Below are 22261 nucleotides of genomic sequence, written 5' to 3'. Positions count from 1 at the left end.
CATGTCACGTTGTGTTATGGAGAGCAGCTCACTTTCTAAAAGTTGGAGTTTTGAAACATTTTTCTTCGAGAACAGCTTGGTGAGAATATCCCAAGCTGTTTTCGGTGTTTCCGCGTCTCGAATGTGCTCTAGGATCTCCTCTTCAATTGTTGTCTTAAGAGCAAACATGGCTTTGCCCGCTTTGATCTTCCACTTTCGTACGGCGCCATTTGCATCCTCTGCTGGTTGAATCACTTCAGTACCATTCACTACCTCCCACAGGTCCTGCCCTTGCATGTACGACATCATGCAGGTCGACCACATATTGTAATTATCATTGTTGAGTTTCTTCATACCACTAGCAACTTGTAAGTCAGCCATCAAGTTGACAGTAGAATGTCTCACCTAAAGGTACAATATGTGGACTTATGGAGGCTCTGATACCAAATGTAGAACAGAAACTGGGATGGAAGAACAAGGAACAACAACCACAAGAAACTTAAGGAAGAAGACGATCTTGAATCAGATCTCGGGTATTAAATAACATTGAGATGTGGCCTATATATAGGCTACTACAAAATAAACTAAAACATAATATAAACCATAAACAGACTCAAAGCACTACTACATGCACGATCCGAAATCAGCTCCACGTAGCGCCGGAATCGGTCTAAGCAAATCCACGTATTATTGGTGTTGTAACGGTTAACATCAAGACTTCTGAGGTTCGGTTAGCCTAAAAGAACCGAAATACTTGATAAATAAGAGGTGACTTCTGAAATTCTTTACTGAAAGTACACTCTTGAAGAACAGTTCGTAACTTCATATGTCCCCACTTTTTCAAACTTGGACCTGAATGATAACCCGGGACCGAGGCAATTAGCCTGACCTGGAAAATGAAATCACTATATTCAAGAATAGAGAATCATTAGCACAATTTTCAGAAAGTGAACCGAGTTTCATGTTTTCCCTTCACTAACAATAATGTGATGTCATGGGTGCATATTTTAAGCACATTCCTCGATCTCCTTATTCATTGACACATGGCAAGATATGACATCTCCAAGGATACAGAACATGACCCACAAGAAATTTGAGTTATACATCAGTTCAAGGTTTTAGCTTAAAGAGGGCATATTTGGGCTCAAAGCATTGCTTAGATACTAATTTAAGAAGATAATTAGTTAAATTCCGTATTTATTACTTCATTTCATTGGTGAAGTGGGAGTTAGGGTATAGCATGAAATTTGAGCACATTTAAGAAAAGAGAAGAATTGAAGTTAAAATGAATTAGAGCAATATATTACCCCTACACCGCTATAGTCGAATTTCTTGAAAAATGATGAATTGATGTTGCAGTTGCCAAGTGCTGGTATATTGGCAGTGAACTCAGGCCACTGCAAGCATTGAAATTAAATTAAACAAGGTCAAAGTGAAAGGAAGTAGTTCAATGAAAACTTGTTCAATTTACCAGCATGGCTTTTGAATGGTGAGTCCCATATGATATGGGCAAAGCAGGTTTGTGTAGAATCCAATTCGCAAGATTGTTTCTCTGAAATAAACAAAATTGAAATCAATTTATAGGAATATTCAACAGAAGAAAATTTCCATGGCATGGGATTTCTACCGACCTTCATATACTCCATAATACCATCACCTTCTCCATGTACAACAAGAACCTGGGGAATCTTTTTCATTGCGGGACATGCTGCAACAAGATCGCCAACCTCAATGGTAATAAATTATATTGGTTGGTGACAGACTCAAACAGTTCATGACTGATACATGAACACAAATGCATATCTTACTTTACATTTTTATAAAGTTGGAGAGGGAAAAATAGGTAAGGGGATGCAAGCTCTATGTGGAAAATCTAATTATTCATTAGGAACATGCATCTAAAACAGTAAAAATATACAATATAGTTGTTACAAGGAATGGAATACACTTTGATGTTATAAAAAGATGAAGAAAAATAAGAAAATAGAAGCAGCAGCATAGGTTCATGAACAGTAGCATGGTAAGGTAAATAGAGATAAGCAGATTTTACAAGAGTGAAATGGCAAAAGTGAAACAGATAAAGACCCCACCCAAAACGTTAACTGATATCTTCTGTCTTTTACAAATTTCACTTTGCGAAACCTCATTTAGCTCAGTCGTGGGGAAATCAGGATTACTTAGGCTCAATATACCACCCATCTGTTATACTCCCGCTAACCTTCAATCCCGAGAGAACAGAAATCTTCTATTTCAGCCAGCCCATCGGTTAAAAAATTCGTAGCTCATGCTCGTTAATCTTTTTAGCGACGGAAATTAAATCCGTCGCTAAATATAGCAACGGATTCAAATTTCCGTCGCTATATTTTATTAAAAAATTCTACGCTTGTTTTTTAGAAGCAAAATAAAGCCGGGAATAATGTTCTAGCGACGGATTTTAGGATCCGTCGCTATATTTAGTGACGGATCCTAAAATCCGTCGCTAGAGCATTATTCGCGGGTTTATTTTGCTTCTAAAAAAAGGAGCGCAAAATTTTTGACAAATTTCGTCGCTAATCCGTCGTTAATCTGTCTCAATTTTATGCGCGGTAATTTACCGCTAAAATTAGCTACGGATTTAACGACAAATTTTTTCCATCACAACATACCGTCGTTAATCCGTCGCTAACTGTTAAATTTTTTTGAAATTAGTAAATCCGTCGCTATTTCGTCGTTAAATTAGCAACGGAATGAATCCGTCGCAAAATCCGTCGTTATTTCTGCATTTTTTTGTAGTGAAATACATAGATCTAAGCCTAATCTAACCTAAAAATATGAAAGGGAGTGAATGGGAGTGTCTAGGGTTCAACCATGGGTCAAAATCGAGTTCAAAATGCTCAAAATGAGCTTAAATACTGAACAGAGTAGGTTCCATACGGCCTCTCATACGGCCATATGGGTGGCCGTATGCTTTTGTGCAATTTACAGTGCATTTCTTAAAATTCTGTGCAACTACTCTGACTTCTAGGCTATTTTTCACCCTCAAACACACTTTATTAGACTTTATGTTCTTCAATAAAGTTTTAACGCTTCAAGTTGGCTTTCCAATGCCGCAAGAATCATCTCCTTTGGACATTACTAGGATGAGAGATGGTCAAAATACCGAACAGTGTCAGATTTGGACGAAATCTGTAAGTTTTGACGATTTTGACCCCTTTTTCTTCCTTTTTAAGATGTAATGTCTTCATGATAGATGTAGCCTTTTGAGTTTTCATTCCAATGATACAAGAATCACTCAATTTGGATATTTATAGGCCGAGATATCGTCCAATCACTAAGATGTCAACGCGCAGAAATTTCAACACCTTGACTTTTTTGCTTCTCTTTTGTTTTAGCTTGCCGAAATGATCAATACCATTGAAAATACAACTCTTAAGCTCCCTTGGAAGTGTTGCACCCATCTCCATAGCTTCTACTTGACTCCCATTTACTCCAAATGCATCCAAAATGCATGAAATCCACCGTCTTTGCATCCAATGCTTTCCAACTCATACTCCTTGCAAAATAACACAAATAAGCACTAATTCTCATGAAAATTGGAATGATCTATAAATAAAATGACTTAGTGAAAGGAGGGAAAATATAGACAAATAAGCACTTATCATTGATAAGGAACAACTTGGAGATGATCCAATTGAAAAAGTGCTAAAGGAAGATGAGATTGATGAAATTTGTGGCACAAATGAGGAATGCTCTTCGTTGGATGACACTACCTTGAATGAGGATTTTAGAATAATTTGGGAACCGGGTGGTGTCAATGACCTTGAGCCTATAGTTAAATCAAGGGATTCCTACTTCTTATTGGTGCATGAGAAAGACCCAAGATTCTCCTTACTTGCCAATGAAAAGGGAAGTCAAGAAAAGAAAAGAAGTGAAGACCAAGGAAATTATCAAGCTCTTGAGTACCATCTAGATCCAAAGTTTAGAAATAAATCCTTGGTTGATTTATGGGTGAAAAATGGATTTGATGAAGGGATGAATTTGAAGTTTGATATGGGTGAGCATAGTTTCTTAAACTTCGAAGTGGTGAAGATGAGCTTAAGAGAATTTATTGAAGGCAACCACTTGAAGTGCTTTTTTGAAGAAAATATTGGAGAAAAAGAGATGAAAATTGAAGAAGAGAGCATATTCTTGGAAGTGTATCATTGCAATTTATTTTAGGAGAATATGCTACTTTTGAGCTTAAAGAAGTTCCTTAATGCTCGGCATTTAAGGACATTTATTGAAGAGAAAATGGATGGAGAAAAAGAATTCATCTTCGTCCAAGCATGCAAGGATTGTTCTTTAAGGAGATTGAGTCGAGCTAACGACGTTAAACTTAGCGCTTCATGGGAGGCACCCCATGTTATCTTTCATTTTATTGCATTTTATCTTCTTTTTTATTTTTTTTTATACTTTTATTTTTGATATATCATGCTTTCACTTTTGCTTTCATGTATATATTCTCTTGACTCTAGCAATGACACTAAGGAGTATGCTCAATTTCAAGAAGGCTTCATGATGATTCTTGGGCAAAATAAGATTCATTAGGGGAGTCTCATCTACCTTCTCTACTCTTTTTAATTGTGAATAGTGCTTTACTTGGTGTAGATAGTAGAGATTGTGCTTATTGTGCTACCCTTTCCCCCTTGTGCTTTATTTTCTTTCACATCGAGGACGGTGTAAATTCTAAGTGTGGGGGAGGAAAAAAATTGGGTAATTTTTGAAACTTTGCTTGGATGACTCATTGTGCATAATGTTGGGTAAATTACCTTTCCTTGCTTGAAATTGTGATCGCTCCCTCTTTGTTGGTTTGTGGTTTATTTTGGTGGAACTTGTTGCAACTCAACTTGTGATTGATGAGCCAAGGGGTTACATGATTGATCTATTATCTTGTCAATAGCCTTGTTAACCACTTAATAATTGAATCAATTCTTGATCTAGTGTGTTGTGCATTGCTAGTGAAGGCTTATGTGAGATTCCGGTAATGTTTGTTTTGCTAGAACTTGCCTCATTACTCTCCAAGTGAAGTCTAAGATTTGCATGTTTTGAAATGATTTGGGAGATTTTTGTTTAGCCCTTGCCTTTTAGCCTACCCTTTTTAATATATGTTTACCCCTAGTTGTCCCCGTTGAGCCTTGTGTTTGTTTAACAAGTGCTAAGCACTTAAACCCTTCATTGCGTTTGTTTTTCTTGTGTTAACCTTTGTCATTTAACATTTAGCCCTTAGCAAAAAAATATTCTCCTCCACCCTTGAGAGAATATAGCACTTGTTCTTTTGCTTAGAAGAGATCTTTATTGGAGCTTGTTTTGTTAGCAATCCTCTTGATAATTTTGTCTAAGTGTGGGGGTCTTGAGAATAAGTTGTTTGTTGATTTGAAAAGACAAGAAAATGAAAAAGATGATGTTGAGAAAAACTGAGAAAAAAATGTTGAAAAATGATGATGTATAAATGGGAGTGTAAAAGAAGGTGTAAATGTCGTTCCGCTGAGGATTGGGGTTATGGCACGTAATTGCGTGAATTACTAGGCACTAGAGTATATGAATTAATAGAATCCAAGCAACTAAAACTGAATGATGTGAAATAAAAGAAAGCAATTGATTAAGGTGAAAACTGTATGATAAAGGTATGGGCCAGATTAGGGGGATTGTAACCTTGATGTTCTAACAAACTCAGAATTAGGGAAAGAATAATTAACCAAGGGATTTATGGGCAATGCACAAAAGAATTCAACTCAACTACTTTTGTAATCAATAAGCGAATTAGGCTGCAATTGCCCCACTATCGTGATGCATCAATCATAACCTTAAGCTCCTAAGCATTGTAAGCCCCCAAAATTACATCTACTTTCATAGCAGGAAAATTATGTTGAAATTGGTAAGGCTCGAGGTCTCCATCCAACTGTCGTTGTAATGAATCCCTCTCCTAGACTAAAAATTAATTGTGGCCACAAATCAATTAACAAGTACAGAGAAATCCCCAAATCAACATAAACCCTAGGTAAAAGATTCAATCCCTTTATGCAATAATCATAAATTGAACATCAAGATTAACAATGGATCCCTAATCCAAACCCATAAGCGAAGTACTCACGCATGGTTAAAGTAAACAAAGCAAAGCAATAATAAATAACCATAAACATTGCAAGAAATAAAAGGGAAGAGAAACTTAACTGATAAAGAACAAATCCAACTTCAATCCAAGATTCCAAGCTTGAAATTAAATAATCTAATGTATAACTAATCTCAACTATGCAAAGGAAATATAAAGAGAAGATAAACTAAAACTAGCTAGGGTTCAGAACTCTGTAAGGGAACCTACTCAAGTAGCAGAAAATTGTAGTATAAATAGGAGACAGATGGGCTTTGGCCCATTAGGCAACTTCCAATTCTTTGGCCCATTAGGCAAATTTAGTGAGAGTATGACTAAATTGTGTTGTTTTGCAAGGATTTTGAATTTGGAAGCAAATATGAATACTCTCATGCATTTTGAAGGGAACTAGAGTCAAAAGGAACATTTTGGGTGCATTTGGAATCAATGAGAGCCAAGGAGAAGCTATGGAGATGGGTGCAACACTTCCAAGGGAGCCTAAGAGTTGTATTTTCAATGATATTATATTGCTCATTTGGGCAAACTAAAACAAAAGAGAAGCAAAAGGTCAAGATGTTGAAATTTCAGCACATCGACGTCTTAGTGATTGGACGATATCTCAGCATATAAATGTTCAAATTACGTGATCTTTGAACCATTGGAAAGAAGACTTCAAGGGTTACAACTTTGCCAGAGATACAAATTTCGTAATTCTGAACAGAAAATGGTGAAAAACAGCCTAGAAGTCAAAGTAGCTGCACAGAGTTCGGAAATGAAATTTCTGTAGAGGAGGCATCCGGCCGGATGCTAGACCGAAGGTTTAAGGCCGAATTACAGTACAAAATGCAGTTTCTGGAGAGGAGGCATCTGGCCAGATGGTAGGCCGGATGGCACATGTTCTGCTCACTATTTAAGCTCTTTTTGAGCATTTTTAACTCAGTTTTGACCCATGGTTGAACCCTAGACAGTTCCATTCACCCCCTTTCATATTTTTAGGTTAAATTAGGCTTAGATATATGCCTTTTAACATTTTTGGAGCTTGTAATCTTGGATTTGAAGCTTGGATTTCAAGATTCTACCACTCATTTCAATAGAGAAGCTTTCTTTCCCTTATCTATTTTCTTTTGCAAGATTTATATTTATTACCTGTGTTTTTGTGTTCTTTATGCTATTTAATCATGAGTAGTTAGTTTATGGGCTTGAGTTAGGGTTGTATTATCTATTTTGATTCTTAGCTTGTGATTATTGTGAAAAAAAGGGGAAGAAACCCACCTAGGGTTCTTGAGTTTGAGTTGGGTCTTTAATCTATCTTGCAATAGTTGATACGTAGCAATTGTTGTTTGTGTTTGGACAGCCTTTCATCTCAATGGGAATTGGATGGAAGACTTGAGCCTTCTCGATCTCAAACCCAATTTCCCTTCTTTGAAAATACGGGTAGATTGGGGCTTAAATAGCTTTTGTTCTTCAAGAATTTGGGTTGATACACCATGGAAATGGGGCAACCCTTGTTCTAATCCTTGTGGAAACTTGGATTCTTTAGTGCTTGCCTCAAGAATCTAGGGTTAATGTTCTTTCCCCAAGCGTGGAGCACAATGCTGTGGTGACGCTTCTATTGACCTAGCTAAGGCAACGAAGACATAGTTGGTGGAGGCCGAAACGATGGCAAAAGGCGGCTTTTAGCGATGAATTTGGAGCAGAGCTAAGTGTTAGGGCGTTTGAGTGAAGCTTGGTATATAAACCGTTGTTTTGAGCATTAGCAGGGTACCACCCAAAGGCTTTAGCGTTTTGAGCGAAATTTTGGGAAATTTCAAACTGCCAAAATACTTCTAAATTTTTTTAAGTATGAATTGAAGTACGCAGGTGGAGACTTAAATATTTCAATTTCTGCCCAACAACAATGTTGGACAATTATTTTAATAATACTTACCATTTTGCATTTCACATTTTCACTTACCGGTCAATTTTATTTATTTATTTTTTTTTTTGTCTAACGTGCAACTATTGGATAGAATTTTCATCCAACATTTAGTGTCGATTGGAACTTCCGTCCAACCTCCGCGGGCTCCGTCCATTCCTATTTGCGATGGAAAGTTGTGATTTTTTTCAAATTACAAACCAACATTATTGTTGAACGAAAATGTTCGGACGAAATTAGCGAAATTTCCTACAGTGTTGCTAAAAATTTAATTTAACATTAAAGTTTAAATATTTACGATTTTTTTCTTAAAAAATTTAGATGAAAAAAAATCATTGTTGAATTTGGGCCATTTTAAAATAGAACATAAAATTTTTTCTTTTAAAAAAGAAAAACAAAAAAAAAAGAAAAAAGAGAAAAAACACGGTTCAAACCGAAATCGGAACCTTTATTTAATGTTCTTGTTCTGGTTAGACCAATTCTGGAATCAGAACCATGGTCAAGTCTACCTGGCAACAACATAAAAGGACATTTGTCCATTTCGTAGAACAACCACCGGTGTGCCGTATCACTTCCGATGGTACTACCGGAGTGTGGGTTTGTATCTGCTGTGCATGAGTCCTTATGTTGCATGCTGGAAGTCTGGAACAACACCAGTGAGCTACCTTCAGACGGCTGCCGTCGAATAAAAAGTTTGTAGAAAGAGTTAGTTTAATTTGACATACCCATGCATAAATAGTAAATTGGACAGAGTAAGTATAAATTAAGAGACAAAAATATTATTCTTCTTTTAACATTATTATTATTATGAAATGATGGGCTTTTTTTCTGCACTATATATCTTAGAAGTTCCTTATTATTTGGAAATTAAAGTTGAGGCTTTAATATCTTGGACTTTGTTCTCTGATCCACTTCAAAATTCAGTGTCGGAGTCTTTCAACAATGAGCATCATCAAAATCTATACAATGCAATTCCTGACAAATTAAAAGAGCTAGTAGCGAAAATTCAAAGAAGAAAGTTTATTCACATAATTTTTTTTGTTTTTGAGTACTACAATATCATCATTACTTTCTCAACCTACTGAAACACAAATAGCCAACAGTCGTCTCTAGTGAGGCTAAAACACACTCCCATCCATGTGGGAGTGTAAATCGGGTGTCACTTGACCATAAGAGACAACATTTCCCATGAGATTGTGAGACTACAAAACCAGGTCCCACTCACACTAAATTTATCATATATTAAAAAATTTATTTTACAATCAAATGCGACAACATCTCCTATGAAACTGTGAGACACAACGTGAATGCAAACAGTGTAGAATGTGTGCACTTAACCCAACATGACTTACATGAGTGCACACGGTTTAGCGCATTCGTAAAGTAGACTGTATGCATTCACGTTGTCTCACAGTTTCATTAGAAGATGTTATCAAATATGAAGTCAATCATATATATATATATATATATATATATATATATATATATATATATATATATATATATATATATATAGGGTGGATGGGCTGAATAATTAATCTTAAACTTGATGCAGCAGCATTGAAGAAGAAGAATTCTTCTTCTTCTTCTTCTTGTTCTTCAATGTTGGCAACCATTTTATGATCGCCACTGTGACCTTAATTACATACCCAGCACCAATAAGCACTGCAAGTACTGCAAATACACTGCCCCAGGTTAAGGTGAGCATGTAAGTTATTTGCCACGTAGAGGGCGAAGAAGCAGTAATCATTTGCAGGCACGTAACATAGCTGAAACCCGCTGCAGTAATTGCCACCCACATTGTGATCATCATTACGTACATAAAGAATTTGCGATGAAGGGGTAATCCACTTATGAGTAACATTATGACACTGAGAGATGCAAGAAAGCTTAACGTGTTGGCCACTACGAACACTTGATAAGCAATTGGTTGGTAATAAGACATCACAGATTCTCCTATATAACCTTTTTTATCAGAATAAGTAGGCGCCGGTGCTGGAGCAGCAGCATCATTGTTATCATTGTCATATATAAGAAAAGCTATTCCAAATAAACAACTAAACCAATCACATGCAGCAGCCACCGCATCTTCGATAACTCGAGTTTCCGAGAGTAGACCGCCAGGGGGGCTAACAATGGCCTGAAATGCCATTGTTGCTAGCAACGAAGCTGCCACCATTAACCCCTCACGCATTTCATTAATCCAACTCTCTTTCTTTTTCTTATATTTCTCTGAATTCTCCCTCCCACCTCCAATCTCTTTCCCATTATTCACTTGTATTCCACTACGTTGGACCAAAAACTTCACACCCTGGTTCGTTACAACAATATAATATATCATCAGTGCCAAAACCTCAGCCAGGACAAGTCCAGCACCCAGCCACCCAATGTAATTGCGGTCTATAAATAAAAAAATAAAATTTGCATTGTGCCTTCACTACTAGCTATACCTTTTGGCATAAGTGATATATGTTTGATCTAACAAGTGGTATACAGATTTTACTTTCAGAATATAATAACATTTAAAATTGGGCATAAGTGGCAATTAAGCGCCCGCAGTTTTAATTTCTTGAAATAAATGAATAAGTTTACCTCGCCGCCATCTCTGTCTGCTATCATCTCCACAAGAAGCTTCAGAGCCTCCAACTGCCCATACTTAACACACATCTGCAAAATGCTCTCTCCCAACTTCTCACCATCCATCGCCATCACCTCACTTAATTCACTGCTACAAATTTCACCATCATCATCACTCATCATCTCCTTCAACACCTCCACTCTCCCTTTCACAGCTGCAAGGTGGAAGGGAGTGAGCCCGTCTCTATCACGACCCTTAAGCATCCCGCGATCAACTAACAGTAGAGCTCTAACAACCCCCGCATGCCCCATGGCAGCCGCGAGGTGAAGAGGCGAAGATTGATTGGAATTCAACTCTTTGGCTAGCTCGGGTTTTCTCCTAAGGATTTCATTCGCAAAATCCTCATACCCAAGCATTGCTGCCACATGCAATGGTGTGTCGTTGGAGTAAACACTAACCATGCATCTCTCCAGAATCAGAGGATCTTCCTCTAATAGCTTCTTTAAGCTTGCTACATCTCCTTTTAGTGCAACTTCCAAAACCATTCTTTCCATTATTTTAATTTTTTTTTTTCCAAGAAAGCTGGATGCAACTACACAAGATGTGATGGTGTGTATGTATGTAGGAATAGCCACAATATCCATCAGAATATATTTATAGGACAATATAATGACTTCTGTTCTCCACTATGTCTTGGAATTTCCTTATCTTAGCTTGCTAGGAATTAAAGTTGAGACCTTATCTTGTACGGTATGGTGTATATTAATTGTTCCTTCCTATCTGAGAGTAGAATGATTGAAGCAATCTATAAATAAAGCAAGAAAGAAATACATAAACTTTATTTGAAACCCTAAACATATGGTATATATTCTTCATTCCTATCTGAGATGCATGACAATAATTAAAGCAATATATAGTATGCATCACTTTCAGAGAGAAGAATATATAAGGCACGTACGAAATAAAATTAATCACACGTTTTAAAACAAGAATATATATAGGATTAGATGAACAGTGATATTGATGAAAGGGAACAAATCCATAATTTCTTCAATAATTCAACAACAATCCACACGTACAGAAGTAGTAAACAAAATGCAATAGCTTCAATCATAACAAATATATATGATCGATTTTCCCGTGGGGCAAGCTCATTTGATTCAATCGATCACCCTAAAATTTTACCCTACTCACAGTGTGGAGGTTCGAATCGCACTAGCAACTAGAGGGTCATTGTGAGACCTTGACTGATCAAAGGTAATGAAGACCCCTTGGGGGTTAAGGGGGTGACTAGCAATTTACACTAGTACAAAACAACTCATCCGCTACTTGTAAAGAGTTTTTCGCTCAACTATTGTACAACAGTAGTGGATACTACTGCTGTAAAGGGTTTTTCGCTCAATTGTAATACAACAGTAGTGGATACTAGGATCGCAGAAAACCTAGGACTTTACGCGACTGTTGTGAAATAGTTGCGAAAAGTTGAGTCATCTGCCACCGTTCTTTGAGAAGAATAGTTGCGAATTATATATTTTTTAATTCATAAATTTCCGCAACCGTTCTTTGAGAAGAATGGTCGCGGATTGTTGTTGTGGTTGTTTTTTTAATTCATCTGCTATTGTTCTTAGTGAAGAACAGTTGCGGATGCTTTTTTATTATTATTATTATTTTATTTATTTTAATTAAAACCCCTATTTTTTTTTAATTCTTGTACCTGTAGAGCTCAAAATTCATATCAACACACTATATATCAACACAATATATATAATTTATCTATCAACAAACTATTTATCAACATAAGTAAAATGTATTAAAAGTGTAGTAATATAATATATATCGAGTAACAATACTAAGTGTACCTAACGCTATCGATCATTAGTTGTACCAAACGTTATCATTAAATGGACTAATATGAAAAAACAATATCGATCATTAAGCGCACCAAGCCACCTATGTGAAAACTATTATCATAAAGTGCACCAATGTGAAAAGATAAATTACTTGCACTATTAAGTGTAAATAGTTGCACTTTAAGTGGTTTTACTTGTATACTTGCATATGTTACTTGCAGTTTTAACACATGTTATTCGCATACAAAATTCGTGTTATTTACAAAAATTCCACTGTACTTTTTTAAAAAATTACTGTACATCTGATCCGTTAATTTTCACAGATAAACCGCTTAGATTAGTTCTTATTTCTCTTCTTACCTTGGGCGCCCATTCTCACTGGAGTGCTTCCCTATTTTGACCTTTATTTACAAGTATAAACCGGCCTATTAAAATAAAGATTCTAACAACAATATTTGGAGTTGTAAATTCCTGATCTTTCAATAATGAGCATCATAATCTATACAATGCCCGCAATTCCTTACAAATATTAATAATGGTAAAAATTCAGAAAACAAAGTTTATTCAAATTTATTTATTGGAGAAGTGACATAAAGTGATATAAGGGAATTGAATTATATTGTTAAAAACAATAATGGTTGTGTCCATCATATCCAGCCAATATATATAAGTGCAGTAGATTGTGCCTGGATATGATGAATCCTAAGCTTGATACATGATTGAACTTGAATTCTTCTTCCGCCTTGCCTTCAATGCTTTTATGACCACCACTATAACCTTAATTATATACCCAACACCAATAATCACTGCAAGTGTTACAAACAAACAGGCCCAGATGAAGGTCAAGATGTTAGCAGCTGGACTGAACATAGTAGTCATTTGCAGGCACACAACATAGCTTACAGCGGCTGCAGTGATTGCCACCCACATTATGATCATCATTATGTACATAAACAATTTACGATGAAGGGCAAACCACTTATGAGTAACAGTATAACACTCACAGATGCAAGAAAGCTCAACGTGTTGGCCACTGACAGGGTAATTGGGTACCCGACCCGGAACCGTTGTCATGACCAAGACACCTCACTCCCCAAGCATAACGGTCCAACCCTTCAGCATTGATGGCCAATGTTCAGCTCCTCAGCCGTTCAAACTACCCCAGACACCTCACTCCTCAGCATCAATGCGCAACGGTCCAACTCCTCAGCATTGATGGCCAACGTTCAGCTCCTCAGCGTTCAGCTCCTCAGCATGGATAGCATTGATGACCAACGTTCAGCAGCCTTAATGCTCCATTACTGAGCTGAAGGGAATAAAAGGACTCACAACGCAAAGTAAAGACACGACTTCTTACTAGACAATACATACTGAATTCACTTGTACACCGGGCATTACGCTCAACATTGTATTCAAACATTCAAATACTCAAATAATATACCGGTAAACCCATTATTACCGTCATTGGTGCTTTCATTGAGAGCCGAGATCAGATCTCAGGCTAAAATCACAAAATCAAAAAACTACTCAGTTCATCTCATCACTATCAATGGCAACTGGATCCAGCAGCTCGCATACACCTAGTCAGTTGAACAAGGGTCACCCCTCCGGTGATCTTCGTGAGCAGCTCAACAGTAACCGTGGAGGTGACCTTCGCAGCTAACTCAACAACAATAACCGCAGAGAAGGTGACCTCCGTAGCCAACTCAACAACAACCATGGTGGTGGCCGTACTTCCCTCCCAGCAACTGCTGCTCCCGCCCCGGTGGTGGACCTTCAGGCAGCAGCGCAGGTCATCCAACAGGCGGTCGCGACGATGGCCCAATTGGTCGCAGGAATGCAAGGCCAGATCTTACCGCCACCACCCCCTCTGGAGGAAGAAGTGCAATCTCCGAGGCAAAACAGAACTCAACGACAGGAAGGTGGAACTCAACCAGTTTCCAGATCTGTTCGAGAACGACCAGTGGCTTCTAGATCTGTCCGAGATCGGCTGGGGGTGCAAGGATCCTCCAATAGAGGTCCCCGTGCCCAAGCAGGAAAGGCAGTAACCAAACGACCATCCGAAGAACGGATGGGCGAATCTGGTGGATTGGCTCCGCGTCACTCCACTAGACACAAGACACCACAGGAAGGCCTGGTGGAAAGACTCCAAAGGCAGATAGATGAGTTGGAAAAGAAAGTAGAAGCAAGAGAACACTCACCAGAACCGGAGGTAAGAATGGCCGCCCCATTCTCTCCTGACATAATGGAAGTTCCTCTTCCAAAAGACTTTCGACTACCCACCATTAAGGCCTACACTGGCACTTCAGATCCGCGTACCCATATGACAAGATACAAGGCAGCCATGGTCATGATTGGGGCAGGCGATGCCATCATGTGCAGAGCGTTCTTGTCCACTTTGGACGGAACTGCTCAAGATTGGTTTAACACAATCCCGGACGGATCGATTCAAACCTTTGCAGAGCTATCCAAAAGTTTCTTGTCTTATTTCTCAGGAAGTATACAACATAAGAAACCATTCTCACACCTCGGTGGGGTAAAGCAGGATAAGGGAGAAAGCCTGCGAGACTTCTTAAGCAAATGGAAAAAAGAAGTCAACAACGTATATGACTTCGATTCCAAGGCAGCGATTCTCATCTTCATCCAAGCACTAAGGTCAGGTGATTTCTACAAACAAATGAACGCCCATCACCCACGTTCTTATGAAGACCTCATGAGAACGGCCAACCGGTACGCAGACGCTGAGGAGGCTGACAGGAGAAAAAAGGATGAGGAGGAAGGACGAAAGAGTGGGCGACCTGATAAAGCTGGTCCGCCCAGCCAGGCACCACGACCAAACCAACAATCCTCAAAGAAGGGAAGAGATGACCGACCTCGCCTCATCCCATCCTCAAAGAAGGGAAGAGATGACCGACCTCGCCTCATCCCATTACGACATCTGACACCGGATGACCGACCTCGCCTCATCCCATTACGACATCTGACACCGCTAACTCGACCTCGCCTCATCCCATTACGACATCTGACACCGCTAACTCACCCAGTTAGCGTAATCCTAAATCAAGCTGAAGACATGGGGATCGTGCAATTTCCACAGGAGTGCATGAAAGTCTCTCCAAATGCGGATCAATCCAAGTACTGCAGATTCCATAGGCAGGTGGGCCATGATACCGACGAATGCAACGTGTTAAAACGCCAGATTGAGGAACTCATCCAGAGGGGATATTTCAGACAGTTCATCAAACGGTCAGACCAGCAAAAGTCAGGCCAAAAGTCAAGCCAGCAACAACCTCCGCGGAATCCACCAAAAAACGTTTGGAAAAAGGATGACAACTCCGAGCCGTCATTCTCGAGTGGTAAGAAAAGGGAGCACGACCAAGTTACAGTAACAGATCTCTCTGACAAAGACACAGAAGAGCCCAGGAAACACAAGAAGCAGACCATACACTTCATCTACGGAGGTCCTGCAGGCGGAGACACACAAGCAGAGAGGAAGAAGTGGAGTCGCCAGTTATATGTAGGTGAGGTGGTCAGCCTTCCAAAGGGAAAAAAGCAGAGGAGGGAAGCCATTACCTTCTCTGACGATGACCTCCCAGAAGGTCCACTACCGCACCAAGATGCGTTGGTAATCAAGATGGAGATCAACAACAGCATCATGCATCGCATACTCGTAGATACCGGAAGCTCAGTCAACGTGATGTACTACGACGCTTTCACCAAACTGGGACTGCCCAGAAATCAACTCAAAGAGGTACGGACTCCACTTTCTGGTTTTACTGGGGATTCAATAGAGATGGAGGGATCCGTGGTACTACCAGTAGAGATAGGTGTGAGCCCCAACACCTCCAGAATCAACATGGAGTTCATCGTTGTGAAACTCACATGTGCCCATAACATCATACTGGGGAGGCCAGCTCTGGAAGATTTGAAGGCGATAATTTCGATGGAGCACCTGTGCATGAAGTTTCCCACGCCATACGGGATAGGAGTTGCGAGAGGAGATCAAAGAGCAGCTCGTAGCTGCTACGTCAAAGCGTGCAAGAAAATTGGACAGAGAGGTCTGCAAGTCCACACCATCGCAGAAAAAGTGCTGAGAGAAGAGGAGGGCTGGCCCCGCACCGAGCCTGCATCTGAAACAGAAGACGTGGTGGTCGATCCTACACGAAAATTTTATCAGTAGGAAGTCAAGTCCTGGTTTGTCCAGTTTGTCTTGGTCCGTCCACAGTGTTGGTCCGTCCAACCCAGATGAATAAAATTCCATGTTTTTCGTTATAAGAGCATCGTATAAGTAAAAAAAAAAAAAAAAAAAAAATCGCGACTTCGGCCTAGCGCCGAAGTCACGTACCGTGACTTCAGCCAGGGCCGAAGTCACACTACGGCGTGACCTCGGCCTAGCGCCGAAGTCACGCACCATGACTTCTGCGCTGGCCAAGGTCACGCACCATGACTTCGGCGCTGGCCAAGGTCACGGGAAAAAAAATTTCGAAAAACAAAACAAGGGTTCAAAACAACTCGAATCTAGTATTCAGAAAAAACAATACAAGTGTTCAACACACGAATAACTGCGAAACTAGTATTCAAAAAACAGTGCGAATAAATAAATCAAATATGCATCAAATATGCTAAGCATCCTTCGTAGCAGTGGTGGGATCCTCAGCGGCGTCCTGGGCAGCAGTGTTGGTGTTGTCAGGACGATCGGACACTCCCGCATCATCAGCATCAACAGGGGATATGGCGTACTCCTCAGACTCAGGGTCAGGATTCTCCATAAACTTAGGCAAGCCCACAGCCTCCGGATCAAAATTAGGATTCTCTTCCTTAAGCACCAGATAAATCTGCTGCTGCATGGTGAACATTCCAAGGTCGAATGCTAGCTGAGTCTGTGCCTCGAGTGCAGCCCGACCAACCTCGGACCCAGAAAACTCCTCTACACCTTCAGGAGTGCTCATAAACGCCCAGACGTCATCCTTGAACTCAGTTGACTGCTTGTAAGTCTCTCGTGCGTTTTCCAGCTTGGTAACAATAGCACGAGTCTCCTTGTGCCCCTTTCGCTCATCCTTCAGCTTCTGCTCCAACTTTGAGTAATCAGTTTTCAGCGTTGTGTTCTCTTCCCTTAGTTTCTTCAACTCGGTATCCCGCAGCAGTAGGTCTTCTGCGAATTCCTTCCTCTGCTTAAGAGCATTGTGGAGCATAGCTTCGTACTGCGAATGAAGACTGTCCCCTATCACCACAGACTCCATCGCCATTTTGCAATATCGCTCCCGTAGCGCAGCCAAACCCTGCTCTTCAAGAATTTCTGCATCTCTTGGGGTGATGAGGTTACGAACAAGCTCGGGGGCGTCAATAGTACCCTCTAAGAAGGATTTCCCGGGGAGCACATCCATACCGAGCCGGACCAAGTTGGTTCGAATGCGTGGAAATGGCGAGGCTTCCCCTTGCTCGGGGGGCTGGGCAGACAATCCCTCGGACAAGGGATCCACATTCGAAGTTGGAGGCGGGGGCTGAGTTGAAGATCTTGTTCGCGGAAGCGTCAGGTTACAAGCTCCTCCACCAGATGTGGAAGCTTGACTCTTCTTTCCCTTTTTATCAGTTTTGTTTCTCTTGGAAGGATACTGCCCGCTTTGCGACAAGTACCGAGCAGCTGTTGAAGATATAGCACCTTTCGACGACATAGCACATGCAAACAATTTCAAGTTATGACAAACAGTTACAAGAAAACACCATGCAAGAAACAGCTAAACACCGAGAGGGGTACCAGGGACGTCAAGGGCAGCTGGCCGGATCCTCTTAAACCCCAAATCCTGAAGCCACCACTCAGAAGTACTCTCGACAACCTTAAAAGGACCACCCTTCAGAAGTTTCTTAACCTTCCTAAACATATTTGGACTCTCATCTAAAGTTGGATGGCATCTAACTCGGGTACCCCATGCGACAACAAAAGGAGAAGGGATACCTAGGGAGACAAAGAAGAACCTAGATTTCCAGTCCTTGTTGAAGGAGGGACGATCATCGAAAAGATGCTTACGGGGCATAGAAGAGATACACACGAAACCCTTACCCTCTCTAGGTGCCCTCATGACTCTAAACAACGACTGGAAAAGACCTAAGGAGGGCTGCATCCGTTTTTGGCGACACACAGAAAGAAATCCTGCGATAACCTGGTGGCCGTTTGGGGCAAGCTGACCCGGGGCTATTTCATAAAAATTCAGAAACTCGATCAGGAAAGGGTGAAGGGGAAACCTAAGTCCTACCTGCACGGACAACAGGTGAACACCAAAAAAGGAGGGCTCCGGGGGTTCCATGATGCTAACATCATGCCTAGGGATGACAATTCTAACATTCCCACACACTAGACCCTGGATATCTTCTACATCGCCAGGTTTTAGATATCGATAGGTACTCTCGATAAGGGAACTATCTATGGGGGAATACGAGATCTGGCGCTGGCGCCTCTTCCTTTTACGACTAACAGAAGGGGCAGGAGGATCGAGATCTACGGTGTCTTCTTCGGAAGAAGAGGAAGACAGAGAGGAGGTGTCTTCGGTGTCATCACCATGGGCCAATGCCTCGGTGTCACCACCATAGGTCAATGTATCTTCACCATCATAAGATGAATATTCATTGTCAGAAGACTCCGTGTACGAATTTGAATTCAAGTCCATAATAGAGGAACTAACCTGGTTATTGGTAGGCACGATCACCAACCTATCAGCACAACAGGAAGAAAAACGAAACAAACTTGTCAGTTCAACACAAGCAAAGCCCTGAGCTTGAAAAAAAAAAAAAAAAAAAAACCGTGACCTCGGCGCTGGCCAAGGTCACATGCCGTGACTTCGGCACTGGCCGGGGTCACGTACCGCGTGACCTCGGCCTGCGCCGAAGTCACGGTAACCGCGTGACTTCGGCCAGGCCGAAGTCACGGCACCGCGCGACTTCGGCCAGGCCGAAGTCACGGCACCGCGCGACTTCGGCCGGGCCGAAGTCACGGCACCGCGCGACTTCGGCCAGCCGAAGTCACGCAGCGTGACCTCGGCGCTGGCCGAAGTCACGCCGTAGCGTGACTTCGGCCCAGCGCCGAGGTCCTGCGACCTCGGCCCCGTGCCGAAGTCACAATGTGGGAGTGCGTAAAAAAAAAAAAAAAAAACAAACAAACAAACTTACCAAGATAAGTTGGATCGGTAGGTTGAATGAAAGAAGGGTTGAGTACAAAAGAAGTAGAAGGGGTTTTATACAAAACCCTAGGGTTTTGTATAAGGAAACCCAATATTCCTAGTATCAAAGGGATTTCCTAAAACAATCTTGGCATATATTTTGCAAGTGGCATATATTTTGCAAGATTCTAAGGATTGTTATGATGATTCGCCTCCTGAATTATTCACCAGCCACGTGTCACGCCACATGGCTTCGGCGCCGTGCCGAAGTCACAACACCGTGACCAGGCACGGTGCTGAAGTCTGGATAATAAAAAAAAAAAAGGAACTGTTCGAAGTAAACGTTCTGTTTTATTCCAATAACATTCAATGCCATCACGCACTATTACACTTCAAACTACTAACTCCTACTCAAGACTCTAGGTCTTCGAGGACTTGGGATACTCCACTGCCAAAGGGAGCTCCTCCTCAGGCACAGGGACGATGGCCATACTTTCTGCCACAAGAGCTTGTTTCGGTTGCTTCACGACATCCTTCTCTTCTTCTCCATCTGACGGAAGGGTTAGCGGATCTTCAACGGTATCCCCAGCTTCGTGACCACCCTCCTTCCTCTGCTTCAACTTCTCTGCACTTGCTCTCTTTGGACTCATGATGAACCCAATTTGAGCTAACGCAATAAGGAAGGGTGAAAGACACAGATTCTGAGGAGGTCCTTATATACATACGAAGCCGGTCCATACAAGGAAACAAAATCGCAGGAAAATTAGGAAATATTCCAACATACCAAAATTTCAGCACAATTACCAGGCTGATACTCCCTAACTACCTCCGCCATTCTCGCTAGCTAGGGAGTGGGGGCTGGTGACAGGGTAATTGGGTACCCGACCCGGAACCGTTGTCATGACCAAGACACCTCACTCCCCAAGCATCAATGCGCAACGGTCCAACCCTTCAGCATTGATGGCCAACGTTCAGCTCCTCAGCCGTTCAAACTACCCCAGACACCTCACTCCTCAGCATCAATGCGCAACGGTCCAACTCCTCAGCATTGATGGCCAACGTTCAGCTCCTCAGCGTTCAGCTCCTCAGCATGGATAGCATTGATGACCAACGTTCAGCAGCCTTAATGCTCCATTACTGAGCTGAAGGGAATAAAAGGACTCACAACGCAAAGTAAAGACACGACTTCTTACTAGACAATACATACTGAATTCACTTGTACACCGGGCATTACGCTCAACATTGTATTCAAACATTCAAATACTCAAATAATATACCGGTAAACCCATTATTACCGTCAGCCACCATGAACACTGTATAAGGAGCTGGTTGGTAATAAGACATCACAGATGTTCCTACAATAGGTTTATATTCTATATCATTCAGGTTTTCATAACTGCATAAATCCTCCTTCCCATACAAAAAACCAAAAAAAATACAATTTATCGCATACTTGATAGGTTTATCATCATCACCAATTATACCGCCAGGGGGGCTAACAACGGCCTGGAAAGCCATTGTTGCCAGCAATGAAGCTGCCACCATTAAACCCCCACGCATTTCATTAACCCAATTCTCTGATTCCTTCCTCACAACTAGTGCTTCTCCAATTTCCATCTCTTTCACATTAATATTATTATTTCTAGTGTGAAAGAGAGTGTCCATTGCTGTTAACCCATTCCCATTTTCAGTCTTCACTTGTATTCTACTACGTTGGACCAAAAACTTCACAGCCTGGTTACAACAATAACAACATTTTCATGTTAGTACAGTGTCAAAAGCTCAGCTCCAACAAACTACCGTATATATATAGGGAAGGGTTCAGGTGCGGGTATATCTTTCTGTGCAGTTGTGCGGTACTCACCTTAAACATTAAAACAACATGTTGGGAATTGAGTGTAGAAAATGTCGTAGTGTATGCTACGTTTGCTGTAGGCTGGCTTTGAAAGAGACTAGAAAGGAAATACTGTGACGTGTACGAAACACTGCCTTAAAAGTGATTTGCCGGGAACCGGTCACTTTCGACTGGCTAACACAGGACTGCTACGAAATAATTCTCAATTATTTCATACTCAATGTGCTCAGACGCAGAGAGAAATGAGAGTGAAGAGGAGAAGAGAAGAAAAATGAATGGGATGATTTGAATGCTCTGGGAAAGCAGGTATTTATAGCTTCTGAAATAACTGTGTCTTCCCAATTCCAGCCACAAGTTTGAGCAAAAATAGTAGAGGTGGATTTATTGTAGGCCACAAATTTGAGAGCTTTAATTAGAACTCCACAATTAATTGCTTGGTTGAGAAAAAGGCTTTCAATAATTATTCTGGTTGAATGGAAACCAACACAACACACCTTAAACTAAAAACATAAACCAATTACCTAAAGTTTTTAAATGGTGTTCAGTTGAGAATACACTGTACACCTTAAGTACACAAGTCACACACCTTAAGAACACGAACCACGCATCTAAGGTTTTAAAATGACACACCCTTAAGTTTCAACAACTCACGCACCTTAAGCATGCATATCACAGAAGGAAAACAACACACCTTAAGAAAAAAAATCACGCACGCCAAGAAAAATTCCGCAACTTAAAGAAGAAAATTACATGCCTAAAGCCACTGCATAACCTCATAGGAAACACCCCACAGCATCGAAACTGAATTCAATATATATATATATATA

General features: G+C 40.7%; 2 protein-coding genes across 2 annotated transcripts; one reads left to right on the top strand and one right to left on the bottom strand.

The window, feature by feature from the left end:
- Positions 1–9529: 9529 nt before the first annotated feature.
- Positions 9530–11143, bottom strand: LOC116030545 (ankyrin repeat-containing protein ITN1-like). The gene is made up of 2 exons (XM_031272826.1): positions 10593–11143; positions 9530–10311 (listed from the first exon to the last, which is right to left on the bottom strand). The coding sequence occupies exons 1-2, from the start codon at positions 11130–11132 to the stop codon at positions 9541–9543; spliced, it is 1311 nt and encodes a 436-aa protein (XP_031128686.1). The 5' UTR covers positions 11133–11143; the 3' UTR covers positions 9530–9540.
- Positions 11144–15501: 4358 nt separating this feature from the next.
- On the top strand, positions 15502–16608 carry LOC116029891. The gene has a single exon (XM_031271937.1). The coding sequence runs from the start codon at positions 15502–15504 to the stop codon at positions 16606–16608; it is 1107 nt and encodes a 368-aa protein (XP_031127797.1).
- The last annotated feature ends 5653 nt before the right edge of the window (positions 16609–22261 follow it).

Source organism: Ipomoea triloba, chromosome 9 (genome assembly GCF_003576645.1).
Source record: "Ipomoea triloba cultivar NCNSP0323 chromosome 9, ASM357664v1".
Lineage (NCBI taxonomy): Eukaryota > Viridiplantae > Streptophyta > Magnoliopsida > Solanales > Convolvulaceae > Ipomoea > Ipomoea triloba.
The sequence above is the reverse complement of the archived record's forward strand: the minus strand, read 5'-3'. Positions and strand labels throughout refer to the sequence as shown.